The sequence below is a fragment of the Bufo bufo genome, chromosome 1 (assembly GCF_905171765.1).
Source record: "Bufo bufo chromosome 1, aBufBuf1.1, whole genome shotgun sequence".
Taxonomy (NCBI): Eukaryota; Metazoa; Chordata; class Amphibia; order Anura; family Bufonidae; genus Bufo; species Bufo bufo.
Window position 1 is genome coordinate 110,458,120 of NC_053389.1, and position 17,906 is coordinate 110,476,025.

Genomic DNA, 17,906 nt, shown 5'->3' on the forward strand with positions numbered 1-17,906 from the left:
TTTCGGATTTCACAGGTCATTTACCTACTTACCACACATTAGGGCCCCTAGAATGCCAGGGCAGTATAACTACCCCACAAGTGACCCCATTTTGGAAAGAAGACACCCCAAGGTATTCCGTGAGGGGCATGGCGAGTTCCTAGAATGTTATATTTTTTGTCACAAGTTAGCGGAATATGATGATTATTTTTTTTTTTTTTCCTTACAAAGTCTCATATTCCACTAACTTGTGACAAAAAATAAAAACTTCCATGAACTCACTATGCCCATCACGAAATACCTTGGGGTGTCTTCTTTCCAAAATGGGGTCACTTGTGGGGTAGTTATACTGCCCTGGCATGCTAGGGGCCCAAATGTGTGGTAAGTAGTTTGAAATCAAAATCTGTAAAAAATGGCCTGTGAAATCCGAAAGGTGCTCTTTGGAATGTGGGCCCCTTTGCCCACCTAGGCTGCAAAAAAGTGTCACACATCTGGTATCTCCGTACTCAGGAGAAGTTGGGCAATGTGTTTTGGGGTGTCATTTTACATATACCCATGCTGGGTGAGAGAAATATCTTGGCAAAAGACAACTTTTCCCATTTTTTTATACAAAGTTGGCATTTGACCAAGATATTTATCTCACCCAGCATGGGTATATGTAAAATGACACCCCAAAACACATTGCCCAACTTCTCTTGAGTACGGAGATACCACATGTGTGACACTTTTTTGCAGCCTAGGTGGGCAAAGGGGCCCACATTCCAAAGAGCACCTTTCGGATTTCACCTCCATTTTTTACACATTTTGATTTCAAACTACTTACCACACATTTGGGCCCCTAGAATGCCAGGGCAGTATAACTACCCCACAAGTGACCCCATTTTGGAAAGAAGACACCCCAAGGTATTCGCTGATGGGCATAGTGAGTTCATGGAAGTTTTTCTTTTTTGTCACAAGTTAGTGGAATATGAGACTTTGTAAGAAAAAAAAAAATATATAAAAAATCATCATTTTCCACTAACATGTGACAAAAAATAAAAAGTTCTATGAACTCACTATGCCCATCTGCGAATACCTTAGGGTGTCTACTTTCCGAAATGGGGTCATTTGTGGGGTGTTTGTACTGTCTGGGCATTGTAGAACCTCAGGAAACATGACAGGTGCTCAGAAAGTCAGAGCTGCTTCAAAAAGCGGAAATTCACATTTTTGTACCATAGTTTGTAAACGCTATAACTTTTACCCAAACCATTTTTTTTTACCCAAACATTTTTTTTATCAAAGACATGTAGAACAATAAATTTAGAGAAAAATTTATATATGGATGTCGTTTTTTTTGCAAAATTTTACACCTGAAAGTGAAAAATGTCATTTTTTTGCAAAAAAATCGTTAAATTTCGATTGATGACAAAAAAAGTAAAAATGTCAGCAGCAATGAAATACCACCAAATGAAAGCTCTATTAGTGAGAAGAAAAGGAGGTAAAATTCATTTGGGTGGTAAGTTGCATGACTGAGCAATAAACGGTGAAAGTAGTGTAGGTCAGAAGTGTAAAAAGTGGCCTGGTCATTAAGGGTGTTTAAGCTAGGGGGGCTGAAGTGGTTAAAGTAAAGGGGTTGTCCCATCTGGGACACTGATGGTATATGGCTAGGATGTGCCACCAATGTCTGATTGATGTGGGTCCCACCTCTGACAACCGCTCCTATCTAGAGATCCAAAAAAGAAGCAGAGCCTGACACATATGTGCTCTCCATTCATCACTATGGGAGCTCCACAAACAGTCAAGTGCCCTCATCTATATGGCAGTGGCAGAAGTAGCTGCGTCAGTGCTTGGCTATTTACAGAACTCCCATAGTGGTGAATGGAGGGTGGCTTTGCATGTGGGGCTGCTTTCTGTTCACGAGGGATCCCATTTTGGAGAAAGGAGTGGGTCCTAGCGATATGCTATCAATGTGGCAGATGGAAATGTCCTTTTAAGTAAATAAGATTTAAAGGATTCACTAATAAAGTAAAACTATTCCCATGTAGAACATAACACCTCCTTCCCTGATGCACCTTCCATTCTGTGTTTTTTGTTTTCTATCTTGTGCAAATCATCTTTGTATGATATGCAAATTAGTCAGTAAGTTGCCCAGAGGGGCGTTATTTTCCAGTGCCCAGGCCCACCCTCCAGCAGAGCCCAAGCACGCCTCTCCTGGGCTGAGACTCCATGCCCCCATCAGCGCCGTTGCCTCCGCCCCACCCCCTACATCACTGATGCGAGGTAACGCCACCCACACTTGTCTTCAGCTTCGCTGAGAAATCTCGCCTAGGCTGATGCCCTCTGTGAAGCTGAAAGCAAGTGTGGGCGGCATTACCTTTTGTCAGTGATGTAGCGGGGGAGGGGGGCCAGCAACGGCGCTGATGGGGGTGTGGAGTCTCAGCCCAGGAGAGGCATGTTTGGGCTCTGCTGGAGGGCCTGGGCACTGGATGGGCGAGTTCCTGGGCACCGTTGAAAGAAAATGTGGGCACCTTACTGCCTAATTTGCATATAATACAAAGATGATTTTCGCAAGGTAGAATATGAGAAATGCTGAATGGAAGGTACATCAGGGAAGGAGGTGTTATGTTCTACATGGGAATAGTTTTACTTTATTAGTGATAATCCATGTGACAGAATAAAAAATCAATCAGTAGAGCTACAAAATGTTTCTGTGTAGCCCCAGCCTGACAACTGCTGGTACTATTCCTCTTGTCCCTACAATCAGACTATGTAGGAACTATATAGGTTGTCAATTTGTTCATAAATTTCCAGAGGAATGGCATAATACAGAGATTTATCATAAAGACATAATTTTTTCATCAATATGGCACATGTGTCTCCTGCCATTTTTATACAGCAAATTTCACATTTCATAAAAGTTTCCAATGTGTTCCTCAAAGCTCACAGTAAACTAAAAGCCTGGCACAAATGGCTGAACGCTATTGGCCAGTTACTGGGCACATCACAATCCATGTAGCCAAGGCAACCGTGGTGCCCGGGTCTGAATGGCAGGTGGCAGTTGGAAGTGGCAGTTGGAGTTGACTGGCGACGGTGGACATATCTGCTTACCTGATGGAAAGCGCTACGATGGATTCTGAGAAGATTGCTGCGAGGACGAGAGGAGCGAAGAAAAGGAGACACATTTCTGACTCATCGGCTGATGAGCAGAAGAAGATGGAGGAAGAAAAGAAGATTATCATCAGGAGGAAAGGAGGGAAGAAGCGTCGGACCATCCTGACCACACCTGATGAAGACACGGAGACACCCAAGAGGAGCAAGAAGAGGAAGAAGAGGATAACATCCAGCTCCTCTGAGAAGATGTCTCCTAATCAACCCATCAGTCCAGTGGAAGAAGAAGTGACTAAACAGCCAAAGTGCGGGAAGAAGAGAAAACTCATCCTCATCTCTTCAAAAGATGGAAAGAAGTCACGGATCAAGAGAGAAGATGACATCCTGAAGAAAGAAGACCAGCAGGAGGACCAGGGAGTCTCAGGTATATCCACACATACAGTAATACAGAAGCTATACATCCTGGACACATTGTTAAAACTTTACATTAATCTGTTCTGTAGAGCTGAGACCTGAGACAAGCAGAAGGAAGGGGAGTCCACATTTATAGCTGGGGTGTTACTAAGGGTGGGGGAGGGGTGCTAGCGGGCATATACCCTGGGTGCTCAGTTCCTTGGGGGCAGCAACAAGCCATTCTGTCTTTATAGATACTGGGCTAGGGCAGTGAAGTGTGAATTAGGCTGTACACAGTTCCATTTTAAGTATTTAGAGGGTCATTTATCAAACTGGTGTAAAGTAGAACTGGCTTAGTTGCCCATAGCAACCAATCAGATTCCTCCTTTCATTTTTCAAAGGAGCTGTGAGTAATGAAAGGTGGACTCTTATTGGTTGCTATGGGCAACTAAGGCAGTTCTGCTTTACACCAGTTTGATAAATGACCCCCTTAATGTTATTATATGAATTATTTCTAATCCCCCAATAGTGTCCTTATATGAGTTGTCAGCAGAGCCTGTGCATGGGGAGAATACAGGCTGTCATAAACAGCAGCCTATATTGTGTATAGTACAACATTGTAACAACCCTGCATGCATAGAAGTGATGCGACAATGTGCCCCTATTGTAAATGATTAGAAGTCATCAGGAGTTCCAGGTCCATATAAATGTAGAAGGTCACATGCCGGGCTCATGTCTACAGATCACTGACCTCCAAGGTGACTTCTAATATTCTTAATAATGTTACACCTTTCAGCTGCTGCAGAACCTCTTCCTCAATAGTTAGGCCACTGTCGCTGGGGTATTTTGGTTACTATTTGTATGTCAAACCCAGGAATACAGAACACATAAGAAATACAGAGGTTTCCATCGTCCTTTCTCTCGGTGTAGCTTCCTCTGGGTTTTGACTTACAAATACTGATCCCAAATATTGACCTGAATATATAAGTGGGAAAGTGCCCCCCAGTAATGAGCTGAAAGATGTTCTGCAGCGTCTGAGCTGTGTAATGCTGTTCTGCAGCAGCTTTGACACAATCTGTATTCATTTAGTTGATTTGGGGTCTGTATTTCTTATGGGGTGTATTTATTCCAGGGTTTGTATTCAGGGGTCTGCTCTGCAGGTTTGTAAGCTTTTTGTTTTCATGGCGTTCAGTGTGTAGTAACAATGACGTTATCTTTATCCCGCGGATCAGCACAGTCATGGCGGTAATAAATGTACATTGTTTTTCTTATGTTTTACTATATGTACAAAATAAAAAACTTCTCGCGTTGTGTGTGTGTTTTTTATAGCATTTATCACGTGGTATGTTTTATTAGGTTGGAAGTTTACAGACATGGTGACACCAATTATGGTTATTTTGTTATTGCTTTTATTTTTACTGTATTTGATAAAAAGGAAAGAGGCTTTTTTAGCTTCTTTATATTTTTTTTTTTTAGATGTTATTGATCTTTTTATTAAACATTTGGCACCCACTGTGGAGCTTGCTCCATACACTCTCCTGCAGCATTCGGCATAGTGTATAGGTATATGATATGTCAGGAAGGGGAAATGAGTTGGTTCACCATTATATGTCATATTCATTTATTGATTATAAAAATAGAGCACAATTGCCTTTCAGATTCTGTAAAAATAATCTAATGAAGAGCTATGACACTTACTTACATAGTATAGCGCCACCTGGTGTTCAAAGTGTGAAGCAATGTGCAGGTCCATCTACTGACCTCAGGGAACCGATCACACATGCTCATCCTCCAGAGCCAGGTCTCTGCATAGTGATCCTGTGTTCCCAGCAGAAGAGCCAATAGAAATATCTTTCTGCATGGAAGAAGCCTTTCTTTATTAGGTCCTCTGCAGAGAACACAGGGAAGAAAGCTATTTCTTCTAGCTGCTCTGCAGTGACCAGAGAGGAGCACTGTGAAGAGACCTGGCTATGAGGAGAGCGACTGACCTTTGACCAGCAGCACTCAGCTCAGTAGATGCACATTGTTATACGCTTTAAACACCAGGTGGCGCCATACTGTATAAGTAAATGTCATATCTCTCCATGGGAGTAATAGCAAGTAAATGGCGCATAGGCTGCAGTTTTTATCATCTCTCCCCTTAATGCATAATCACCTACATGTATGTCATATGTGTTAAAGGGTTATATGGATCAAGCTCACACGTTGAGGTCGCTCTCTATATATGGTGGTGGATGCCGGCTGTATAATACAGGAGACACCTGCCAGCAGTGACCGAGAACAGTGATAATACTGATACCTTGATTATGATGCGGATGTCTTTTAACCCCTCAGATGCCGCTGTCAATCGCGACTGCAGCATCTATGGAGTTGGACAGAGGGAAGGGGTTCCCTAAGTCTTCCGATCGGAGCCCCTGTGGAAAAATCGCAGGGCTCCTATTGACTGTCATGACAGCCTGTGTCCTTGTGAAAGGTCCCAGGCCTGTCATGGCTAGCTGCCCAAAAATACATTAAAATGGCCAAAAAGTTTGACATTATGGTACAAAAAAAAACTACACCCCGAAAATATGCCCTTACATGGCTTTGCAGAAGAAAAAAAAATGTGGGTGTCAGAAAAGGATGATACAAAGAATATTTGTAATTTTTTTTAATTATTATTATTATTTTTTTTACATATATATGGCTATGTGAAAGGAAATTTTAAAAAGTTAAGGCTCTTGCAATGTAGAATAAAAAAACAAACAAGAAACCCCAAAAGTAAAATAATTCCAGTCCTAAAGGGGTTAAGGCACTTGGTCTGGGGTCTGTATTTATTAATGGATCTGATTTCTGCATTTATTTTGGAGTCTGGTCTAAGTCTGTATTTATCTACAGTGCTGGATTCTGTTAAAGGGGTATTCCCACCTGAGACAATGGGGGCATATCACTGGGATATGCCCTTATTGTCTCATAGGTGAGAGACCCACCTCTGGGAAATGCACCTATCTCGTAAACGTAGCCGGCAAAGTCCAGGAGGGTGCACCACACATGCGCGGCTGCCTCCATTAATTTTTATGGGGCTGCTGCCAAAAATAGCCAAGCCCCATACAAATATCTCGGCCCCATCGAAAAGAATGGGACCATTGGCTGCGCAAGAGTGGTGAACTCCCATTCCCTTCTATGGGGAAAGCGCTTGGTGGTGGCCGAAAATGGGGAAACCTGGAGCCCTCCAGTCACCACTTTCCACACTCTCGATATAGTTGTAGGTCCCAGTGGTGGGTCCCGCACCTATCAGACAATGGGGATATATCCTAGCGATATGCGGCACTCAGAGCCCTCTCTGTGGGCACCTGCGCCCTGAAAAAAGTCTATGGTATACCAATATGCCTTAGACCTTTCCTGCCATTCATCAGCACAGGGCGCAATATGAATGGCTCAGCCAGTGCATTGAATGTAGGCAGGCTATTATAGCTAAATGATAAAGTACATGGAAGATATACTATATTGATATTCAGGTTAAATTGCCATGTTGGCACTTTGGGATAAATAAGTGGGTTTTGGGTTGCAGTTTGGCCCCTTGGTCTCTAAAAGGTTCACCATCGCTGGTATAGACCCTCATTGATCACCATTTAGAGTCTATGGGACTGCTGGAGATAGCCAAGTTCTATACTTGGCTATATAAATTCGGGAGAAACAGAAGGACAAATCAATATGACCAATCCATATGATAGAAATGCCTAAGATGGGAATATCCTTTCACTTGTTTTTCTATTACTTTCTCCCCTAGTCGAGGACAGCGGTGTTCGGCCAACCTGCTCTAGAAGCACAATAATCTCCGATAACATCAGGGAGAGATTAATATTCCATCATGTGCTCGGGAAGGGAAGTTATGGGAAGGTCGTCTTGGCTGAGGACACTTCTAACCATCAGAAGTATGCTGTTAAGATCATCAGCAAGAGAGCCATGCTTGCCGACTGTGATGAGGCGGATGTGTTGGTGGAGCACCGAGTCTTACAGCTGGCATCTGGGAGCCCCTTCCTCATCCACGCGGACTTTGCATTCCAGACCAAGGTACACTACTGACAACTTCACTTTTTTCAAATGTCTCCACTTGTAACCCAGTCCACCGAAAAAGGGGGCAGCAGCCGACAGAGCGACCATCCATGTGAGAGCAAATGGGTCTGGTAGGACTGCAGGGACCCCCAGTAATCAGAAGAATGGAGGTCCCCCTTCTTCCAGGCCCCATAGCAGTTGTGTGGTTTGCCTCCACAGTAGGTGCCCACTGCCTCTGTCCTCAGGATTGCTGGGGGTTTTAGCAGTTGGACCCAGTGATCAGACACTTATCACCTATCCTGTGGAAAAGGGAAAATTGTTCCTTGTGGGAGAAAATAAGCCTTCAGGGGCTATGGCACCCCAGCAAAATCCACTGCTCACCCTCAGACCTCCACTGATCACCCACCAGTGGCCCTAAAGAGAAAACTCTTTAAAGGAGCAAATAAAGGTTATTTATTCTATGATGACAAATTATATCATTTTCTAATTTTCTATATTTGTGGAATATAAGGCGCCCCCGGGTTTAGATTACAGAAAATTAGAAAACAAAATTTTGCACTTATCAAACCTTCCCTGGTTGAGGTGACTTATTTTGGGGTCTAGTGTAGATGGGGTTAATAGATTTGGTCAGTGTGTCATCTGCTGACCATAGTAACAAACAGCAATGGTGCATGTGATCACCTTATTAAATATACCTACCCAAGTGTCTCCTGTCATTGCTCTGCAGTGTCCTGCCATGCTTCTTCTGCTGTATTATTTCATTTATTTATTTTTTGTTACCCTCTGTGATCTTCACATTGTAGAAATACAGTACACATGCCCAACTCTTCAAGGTGCATATTACACACACACACAGCTCTGCAGTACATACATTATACATACATACACATTATATATATATATATATACACACACAGAATTGTTACATACACAGTAGACACATATACACAGCTCTTCTACATACACAGTATATACACAATGAACTATGCACAGGGCCGGCGCCACCTGTAAGGCGACCTAGGCAGCCGCCTAGGGCACAGTTTAGCAGGGGCCGCCGGAACCGTGCGGTTTAAAAAAAAAAAGCGTTGGTTAAGTGGCGGCCGGGCCGGTCCTGCCGCAGGTTTTTTTCAAAAGTACGGCGGCGGGCCCTCCCCCGCACCGGGCGGCTGACGCACTGCCCGGGCTGGCGCGTCTATGATTGTGCACCGCCCGGGCACAGCCTGAAGAGAAGTACTGACGGGAGGGTAAGGGCTCTTTCACACTTGCGTTCTTTTCTTCCGGCATAGAGTTCCGTCGTCGGGGCTCTATGCCGGAAGAATCCTGATCAGTTTTATCCTAATGCATTCTGAATGGAGAGAAATCCGTTCAGGATGCATCAGGATGTCTTCAGTTCCGGAACGGAACGTTTTTTGGCTGGAGAAAATACCGCAGCATGCTGCGCTTTTTGCTCCGGCCAAAAATCCTGAAGACTTGCCGCAAGGCCGGATCCGGGATTAATGCCCATTGAAAGGCATTGATCCGGATCCGGCCTTAAGCTAAACGTCGTTTCGGCGCATTGCCGGACCCGACATTTAGCTTTTTCAGAGTGGTTACCATGGCTGCCAGGACGCTAAAGTCCTGGCAGCCATGGTAAAGTGTAGCGGGGAGCGGGGGAGCGGTATACTTACCGTCCGTGCGGCTCCCCGGGCGCTCCAGAGTGACGTCAGGGCGCCCCAAGCGCATGGATCACGTGATCACATGGATCACGTCATCCATGCGCATGGGGCGCTCTGACGTCATTCTGGAGCGCCCGGGGAGCCGCATGGACTGTAAGTATACCGCTCCCCCGCTCCCCGCTCCTACTATGGCAACCAGGACTTTAATAGCGTCCTGGCTGCCATAGTAACACTGAAAGCATTTTGAAGACGGCTCCGTCTTCAAATGCTTTCAGTACACTTGCGTTTTTCCGGATCCGGCGGGCACCTCCGGCAACGGAAGTGCATGCCGGATCCCAACAACGCAAGCGTGAAAGAGGCCTAACGCCTCTAATGTAGCGTGGCCGAGCTCTGTTCGGTCCGCGGTACAGGAGCTTTTGTTTCCTGTACCCGGCCAGACTGACAGGAAGTGCTCACTTAGTGTGCACTTCCTGTCAGTCTGGCCGGGTACAGGAAACAAAAGCTCCTGTACCGCGGACCGAACAGAGCTCGGCCACGCTACACTAGAGGTGGGGGGGAAATGAGAGTGATAAGGGAGGGGGGGGAATGAGAGTGACAAGGGAGGGGGGGGAATGAGAGTGACAAGGGAGGGGGGAATGAGAGTGACAAGGGAGGGGGGAATGAGAGTGACAAGGGAGGGGGGAATGAGAGTGACAAGGGAGGGGGGGAATGAGAGTGACAAGGGAGGGGGGAATGAGAGTGACGAGGGGGGGGAATGAGAGTGACAAGGGAGGGGGGAATGAGAGTGACAAGGGAGGGGGGGAATGAGAGTGACAAGGGAGGGGGGAAATGAGAGTGACAAGGGAGGGGGGAAATGAGAGTGACAAGGGAGGGGGGGAATGAGAGTGACAAGGGAGGGGGGGAATGAGAGTGACAAGAAGGAGGAGAGCGTGACAAGGGGCGGGGGGGTGAGAAAGAGAGTGACAAGGGGTGGGGGTGTGAGAAAGAGAGTGACAAGGGAGGGGGGATAAGAGTGACAAGGGAGGGGGGATAAGAGTGACAAGGGAGGGGGGATAAGAGTGACAAGGGAGGGAGGGGGGGAGAAGAGAGTGACAAGGGAGGGAGGGGGAGAGTGACAAGGGAGGGGGAAATGAGAGTGACAAGGGAGGGGGAAAATGAGAGTGACAAGAGAGGGGGGATGAGAGTGACAAGAAGGAGGAGAGCGTGACAAGGGGCGGGGGGGGGGGGGGGGAAAGAGAGTGACAAGGGAGGGGGGATAAGAGTGACAAGGGAGGGGGGATAAGAGTGACAAGGGAGGGAGGGGGGGGAGAAGAGAGTGACAAGGGAGGGAGGGGGAGAGTGACAAGGGAGGGAGGGAGGGAGGGGGAAATGAGAGTGACAAGGGAGGGAGGGGGAGAGTGACAAGGGAGGGAGGGAGGGAGGGAGAGAGTGACAAGGGGAGGGAGGGGGAAATGAGAGTGACAAGGGAGGGGGGCAGGGGAAATGAGAGTGACAAGAGAGGGGGGGAATGAGAGTGACAAGGGAGGGGGGGGGGGAGAATGAGAGTGACAAGGGAGGGGGGGAATGAGAGTGACACTTACCTTTCTCCAGCTCCGGCACTGGGAACTCTTCTCCCCGATCCTCCTCTCAGCTGCGAATGCGCATGTGCACACATTCAAAACTATGTTCCGCGTCTTCCCACTGTAGATTTCACAGTGAGAATCGCGGAAGCACCTCTAGCGGCTGTCAGGGAGACAGCTACAAGAAGCTTGATTAACCCTAAGGGAAACATAGCAGTTCTTTTAATTTAAATGCTGAGAAAGGGGTGGAACATATGTGATGTCATGATATTGGGCAGATCATCTGATAAGGGGGAAGACGGCAATTTTTATCTTGGCTAAGGGGGTAAAAATCCTTGCACCGGCCCTGACTATGCAGCAAACCAATTATACATACACAGCACTGCTGCATGCACAGCTGATACACACTCAGTTCTGCTACACACACAGCTCATCCACACACCTCTGCTGGTTGCACCGCTTATCCATAAACACTGTATTGAAGTTATGTAACAAGATCCTTCATTGTTTATTGTGTCTAGGGCAGATTTATAGCAGCTGCAGGAAAGCAATGAAGGTTCCTATTCAATAACTGCAAGCAGAGATCCTAATAACTGAGATCTTGATATAGCAAGATTGTAAAATTATAGACTCTTTCACTATATATAAAGAATAACCTTTTCATGCTGAAAGCGGAATATCCCTTGAAGGATTACAGAAGCCACGGCTATATTCTGTCCAGTAAATGTGTAAATGTGATCTGATGGTTCAGTAATGGCGTCTTCTATGTCACAGATGCTTGTTCTACTTGGGCTGGAATACATGAGCTGCGGGGACTTTGATCAGTTCCTACGGATGAAGGGGCGGCTTGACATCCCCAGTGCAAGGTAAGGCTGAATAAAAACCTCAGCTAAACGGTTAGAAAATGACATAAAATATTAGATCCAGTGTCCGGCCTCATGCACATCACGCTGATGAGATCTGCTCCCCTGTTTGTCTGCTCTCTTCAAAAGAAGAATGGAAGACTGAGAGGGGAAACGTTCCTCCAGAAATGTCAGGGAATGTTTCTCCTCTTCCTTGTGCTGTGATCCTTCTTCTGATAGTAAAAGACAAAGAAGAGAACAGATCTCCCCAGTCTGATGTGAAGGAGCCTTAATCACATTCCCAGGTATTAAAGGAGTTCTCCGGGAATGGTTATTAATGACCATCAGCAACCCATTCTAGAACATGACTAGGACTGGTTGCTCTTTAAAACCCTGGAATAGAAGTTCATGTGATTTTAAGCCACCCTGTAGCCCTGGCCATAAGACACATTTGACAGTGATAAGAAACATTTTGTGTCTCTTATTCTAGTGACTGTTAGGAAAGAGTCTTATGTGTTATCCTCGCAATATATTCATTTATTTACTTTTCTGACAGATTCTATGCCGCTGAGCTTGTGTGTGCCATCCAATATCTCCATTCTAAGGGCATCGTCCACAGAGACCTCAAGCCTGAGAACATCCTGGTGGCTGAGACGGGACATATTAAGGTCACGGATTTCGGTCTCGCACTTGAGAACATGCTTGGAGACCGCACAGCCACCGAATATGCTGGGACAGAAGGCTATGTGGCTCCTGAGGTGAGGAAAAGGGAGTTTTCATCATTTTCACTGATATATTTGTATTGAAGGGGTTCAGAATACTGATCGCACATCCTTAGGATAGGTCTTCAACATCAGATCGGTGGAAGTCTGATTTTTGGCACCCCTGCACTTTACCTGTTTGATGGGGCCACATTGATTGTGTGAGGGCTTTATTACCTTCACACCATCTACTGATCTCAGGGATCAGCTGTTATTGCCAGGGGAAGCTCAGGGTGGCCATTCATTTCCACTGCAGTGGATTCTGGTGGAGAAACCTAATATTGCAATAGGCCCATTCGAATGAATGAGTGAGGTTCCTTCAGATGACTTTGTGGTTGCAGTTTATCTGCTGCTGGATGGAGGCAGAATATCTTGGCCTCATCCAGTTAAACACATTGTGTGACTCCATTCTACACTATGCTGGCAATCGCCGAAGCCTGAGCCCCTACAATAGTAGTCTAAGTATAATCTGTGTAGTCACTCTTCTCTCCTTCCTGGCAGATGCTGGCTGAGGAGGAGTATGGTGTCGGAGTGGACTGGTATTCATTTGGGGTCATCTTAAATGAAATGATTACCAGTCAGTGTACTTACGATCCTACACTATTTGACACAACACGCTCCGGCGCTAAAGTCATCATTAAAAAGGTCAGTATGTTACTGCATAATACTACTGTATTTTATACAATGTTACATGACAACCTGTGATAGAAGACATCTCCACCTATAATACTCCATAGTGCACCATGATCTCCTTCACTAATACTCACTACTGTAGTGTTTAGGAGGGGGTCGCCCCTCAGAGGTGCTGCTAGAAGGATAACAATACAACAACCATCATTTCTGTAGTATACATGGTGAAAATACTGGTCTCCACAAGAGGGGATGCCGAGTAGTCACCCCTGGACCCACAACCTGACCGGAGCCAACACAGACTCGGCATCGGCAATAGCACAATGTCTGACAAGAGTTAGCATTGAGGCAGACATTATAGTCTGTCTCCCATGATAACATTTTTTAGAATAACTTAGTCCACCCCTCAGAGCTTATGTAACAAGCAGCCACAGATTTCTAAAATCTCCCATTGCGGACACTACAGCCTGAGACCAGCATTTAGACAGAATAAACACTGGGGCAGATTTATCTAAACTAGCCCAAGAGAAAAGTGGAGAAGTTGCCCATAGAAATCAATCAGATTGCAGATTTTATTTCCCAGCTATTCCCTAAAAATGCAAGATCTGGAATGTGATTGGTCATTGTGCTCAAAGATCGTTAGAGTCACTAAGTTATAATTACCTTTCTCATTTTCAGCTCCTCCAGAGAGATCCTGCCAAGCGCTTAGGAGTCCACGGTAACATCAGAGGCCATCATTTCTTCCAGCATATTGACTGGGTCTCTGTGGAAGCCCTTCGGACGGCCCCACCACACATCCCTGTAGTAAGTACATGAACAGAATGTCTACACACTTCATACACTGTATATGATTCTCAATGTCAGGGGCTTGATAGGGGGACATGTTGGCAGGTGATAAGAAGGGGGGCAGAGCCACCAAGCAGTAGCAATTGTCACAGAACATGGAGGCTTAGGGATTGGGCTACTGAACTCCAGATCCAGGAATCCATGTCAGCATACAGATCTTTTATGTGCTTTCACTAGTTCACACCTTGAATGTATTTTTGTAGGTAAAGTAATAATTATTGAAAATAAATAGATATATTGGACTGGCTCTCTGTATGTGTGGTATAATATGGATAAAATGAATAAAATATAATGTAAAGTGATCACACAATTTAATTCACAAAACTCAAATTACAATAAAATCACCAAAATACATGATTAAAAACGTGAATGTAGTTTAAAACACACTGGAAAACTGCAACAACAATGTTATACAATATTTCATGGGGATAGTACAATAGTGATATTCAGTTCTTTGTATCAAATGAATCCAATAGAAGTTCCTTTATGTAGGGTTTCTCTTATATGAAAGGAAAAAAACAGTTTGAATATCGTTCATCTCAAGAAGTATACATGTGAGATTGCCGCTTGTATGTGCGGTTGTCAGTGATATCCGCAATTTGAAGAGGGCTTTATAGGAAAACGGGTTCCCAAGATAGCTATTTGCAGTCTGTCGAAGCCCGATAAAGTTGGTAAATAAATTTTTTGTAAAATAGCGACTAAAAATAGTGCATTAGATGTATGCAATAAAATTTATAAATAACAATAAAAAGATATAGATGATTGAAACATATTGATTAGTATATCTAGAGAATGTGATTTTTACAAAATACATAGAATAAATTATAACATTCTTCTGCTATGGAGAATGTTGCAGAAGAATGTTATAATTTATTCTATGTATTTTGTAAAAATCACATTCTCTAGATATACTAATCAATATGTTTCAATCATCTATATCTTTTTATTGTTATTTATAAATTTTATTGCATACATCTAATGCACTATTTTTAGTCGCTATTTTACAAAAGAAATTTATCAAAGCAAATAGCTGCAGCATTTATTCTTCATTGAGTAGATAGTACTAAATATCGGATATCCTATACCCAAAAAACACAGAAGTACACGAAATAACGCAATGAAACCGCATGTGAAACCGCATATGGAAAATAGAGCGAAATCCTAGAACATTGAATCCAGACCACTTTTTGGAGTTTTCTGGGCGACCTATATAAAGCCAGCCCAGAATTGGGAGATCAGCTGCCACTGAGGAAGGGGTAAGAGGTCCCCGAAACGCGTCTGGCGTAACCAGCTGATAGCTCCCACTTTGATCGAGGCCTCTTCACAGATGACATAAAGTCTGTGAACACTTTTGGGAAAAATTGGAGCGCTCCAGCGAAAAGAATTCTCTTATACAGAAACTTCTGACCACAGTTCCCGCGATACCTCGCTACAATCACGAGCTAGAGGTACGTCATAGATCACGTGACGTGTCGGCGTTCTGAGATACGAATAGTCCGGACACTAGCTCTCACGATACCTCGCTACAAACCAAGTTAGAGGCGCGCCATAGACCACGTGATCCATTGGCGTCGCCTTGAATAACGCGGGACTACGCATTCAACAGCGGAACGAAAGTCAGGTATGCTGTACCAGCCCATACTTTGAACTGCCATTTGGGTTAAGGTAAGGTCCAGCTTTTCTACCTTAGTACACACAGCACTTTATTTACCAACTTTATCGGGCTTGGACAGACTGCAAATAGCTATCTTGGGAACCCGTTTTCCTATAAAGCCCTCTTCAAATTGCGGATATCACTGACAACCGCACATACAAGCGGCAATCTCACATGTATACTTCTTGAGATGAACGATATTCAAACTGGTTTTTTCCTTTCATATAAGAGAAACCCTACATAAAGGAACTTCTATTGGATTCATTTGATACAAAGAACTGAATATCACTATTGTACTATCCCCATGAAATATTGTATAACATTGTTGTTGCAGTTTTCCAGTGTGTTTTAAACTACATTCAAGTTTTTAATCATGTATTTTGGTGATTTTATTGTAATTTGAGTTTTGTGAATTAAATTGTGTGATCACTTTACATTATATTTTATTCATTTTATCCATATTATACCACACATACAGAGTGCCAGTCCAATATATCTATTTATTTTCAATACTTTTCTCTGTACGGGTGATACAGCCATCTGGCCTAGAGCACCTGGTCCCTGTCGCATAGGAGTGAGCTATTCCTGTTATTTCTCTTTCCAAAGTAATAATTATATTTGTAACAAATAATTCTTGAATGAAGCTGGTTGGAGGCAGACTCCTGTAATGAGTGTAGACGACTACCCTAATTTGGCATTTAATATGCTTTATACTTCTCTAGAAAAGGTATATCTTATTACGGTGGAGGATGAGTACATAAGGTGATCATATTACATGTTGAAAATACAACCAGCATAAGCTTCATATCAGGTCAATGACCAATTGTGATGATCGTATCCTCATTTTTTATCTATTTCTTTTTCTTGTAGCCATCTATACCTCAACGCCGTTCCACACCATTCAACCTGGACGGAATAGAGGCAGCAGCGGCCAAGAAGGGACCTTTACCATTAAAACATCAGGCCATTTTCAGAGGGTTTTCATTTGTCACCCGGTAAACCCTCCACCAGCTCTAATGTCACCAGAGCAAAATGTCCTCCTGAGCTCCTGGAGAAGATCTGGACCCTGGAAATCCCCTGCAATTGGACTAAAGGAAAACATCTTGAAGACGGACACTGATCCTGAAGCTATTCCCACTGGACGATGTGAGTATATGTACGGGCATTTGATCCAGGGACTATTTTCCCACTGCCTGATTTGCAGTCAGGAAGGAGTGTTTTTCCCCTTAGATTAGGACAAATTGGCAGATGTCATAAAGGGGTTTTTTCTCTCCTTCCTCTGGATCAACTCAGTTGCCCTCCCCTCAGTTCAGCCATTCACCTAATTCAAAGTACAATTTGGCCAACCCTTTGCGGACATATTATTTAGTAATTGATTCAGGGACTTATCTGACTGCCATGCGTGGAGTCGGGAAGGAATTTTTCCTCATTAGAAGCTGATGGCTGAGGCTCAATGAGGTTTTTTCGCCTTCCTCTGGATTAATAATATCTGATCCAGGGAAATAGTCTGACTGCCCTAAGCGGAGTCGGGAAGGAGTTTTTCCCCCTACAGGGGGTTTTTTCGCCTTCCCCTGAATCAATAAAAGTCAACAGATTTAACATATCCTTGACTTTAATTTAGAATTTACACCAAAACATCTGTCCCATTATTAATAAAATTATAAATGAAATAAAATTCTCTATTCCCCCCTATATCGTTGTGTGCCTGGTTTTATTTCCACTGACTACCACGTGCTCAGGGCTGGATATGGCTGGTCTTATCATATGATCCCATTTTAAGCTTCTGCTCTTTACTTTCTGTAAGTTAATTCATAGTAAAGACAATTAATATCCAATATTCATCTGTTTTCACATTTATACAAAAACATCCTCATAATTGAGATAGGGACACAGAGAGCAGAAAAATAAACCTGGTTGTGAACTGTCTGTAAATGTACTGACAATTTACAACCATGCTGAGCAGTGTCCAAATATACAATAAGAGCAAATACTGAGGATTACACACAGTATAAGAACAATGGAAGTGGTACTGTGCAGTGTCCATATATACAGGATAAGAGCAGATACTGAGGATTACATCCAGTATACAGGACAAGAGAAGTAGTACTGTGCAGTGTCCATATATACAGGATAAGAGCAGATACTGAGGAACTCTTTTTTAATTTTATACAAAAATACAAAAACGTTGCCATAAAATATTACAAACAAGGTATAAAGTATATACACTTACCCTACTGGCCCAACTACATGCATACTATCTCATTCATACCTACTAAAAAAAATGGAGAAAATGAAACCTAGCCTAACGTAAACATCCGATCCGGCTGAGCCCCGAATATATACAAATTTATACAAATTGCTCAGAACAGAAAATAAATTACAACTTCTTACAAAAAAAAATAATAAAACATAAAATAATCATAATAGAAATATCAAATAACTATAATAATTTTTTTTTTTTTATATAT

At 43.7% G+C, this 17,906-nt stretch overlaps 1 protein-coding gene across 1 annotated transcript; it reads left to right on the forward strand.

Annotated features, from left to right (window-relative positions):
* The first annotated feature begins 3,084 nt into the window (after positions 1-3,084).
* Positions 3,085-16,437, forward strand: LOC120992150 (protein kinase C delta type-like). The gene is made up of 7 exons (XM_040420967.1): positions 3,085-3,490; positions 7,226-7,509; positions 11,480-11,571; positions 12,104-12,305; positions 12,810-12,953; positions 13,617-13,742; positions 16,309-16,437. The coding sequence occupies exons 1-7, from the start codon at positions 3,085-3,087 to the stop codon at positions 16,435-16,437; spliced, it is 1,383 nt and encodes a 460-aa protein (XP_040276901.1).
* The last annotated feature ends 1,469 nt before the right edge of the window (positions 16,438-17,906 follow it).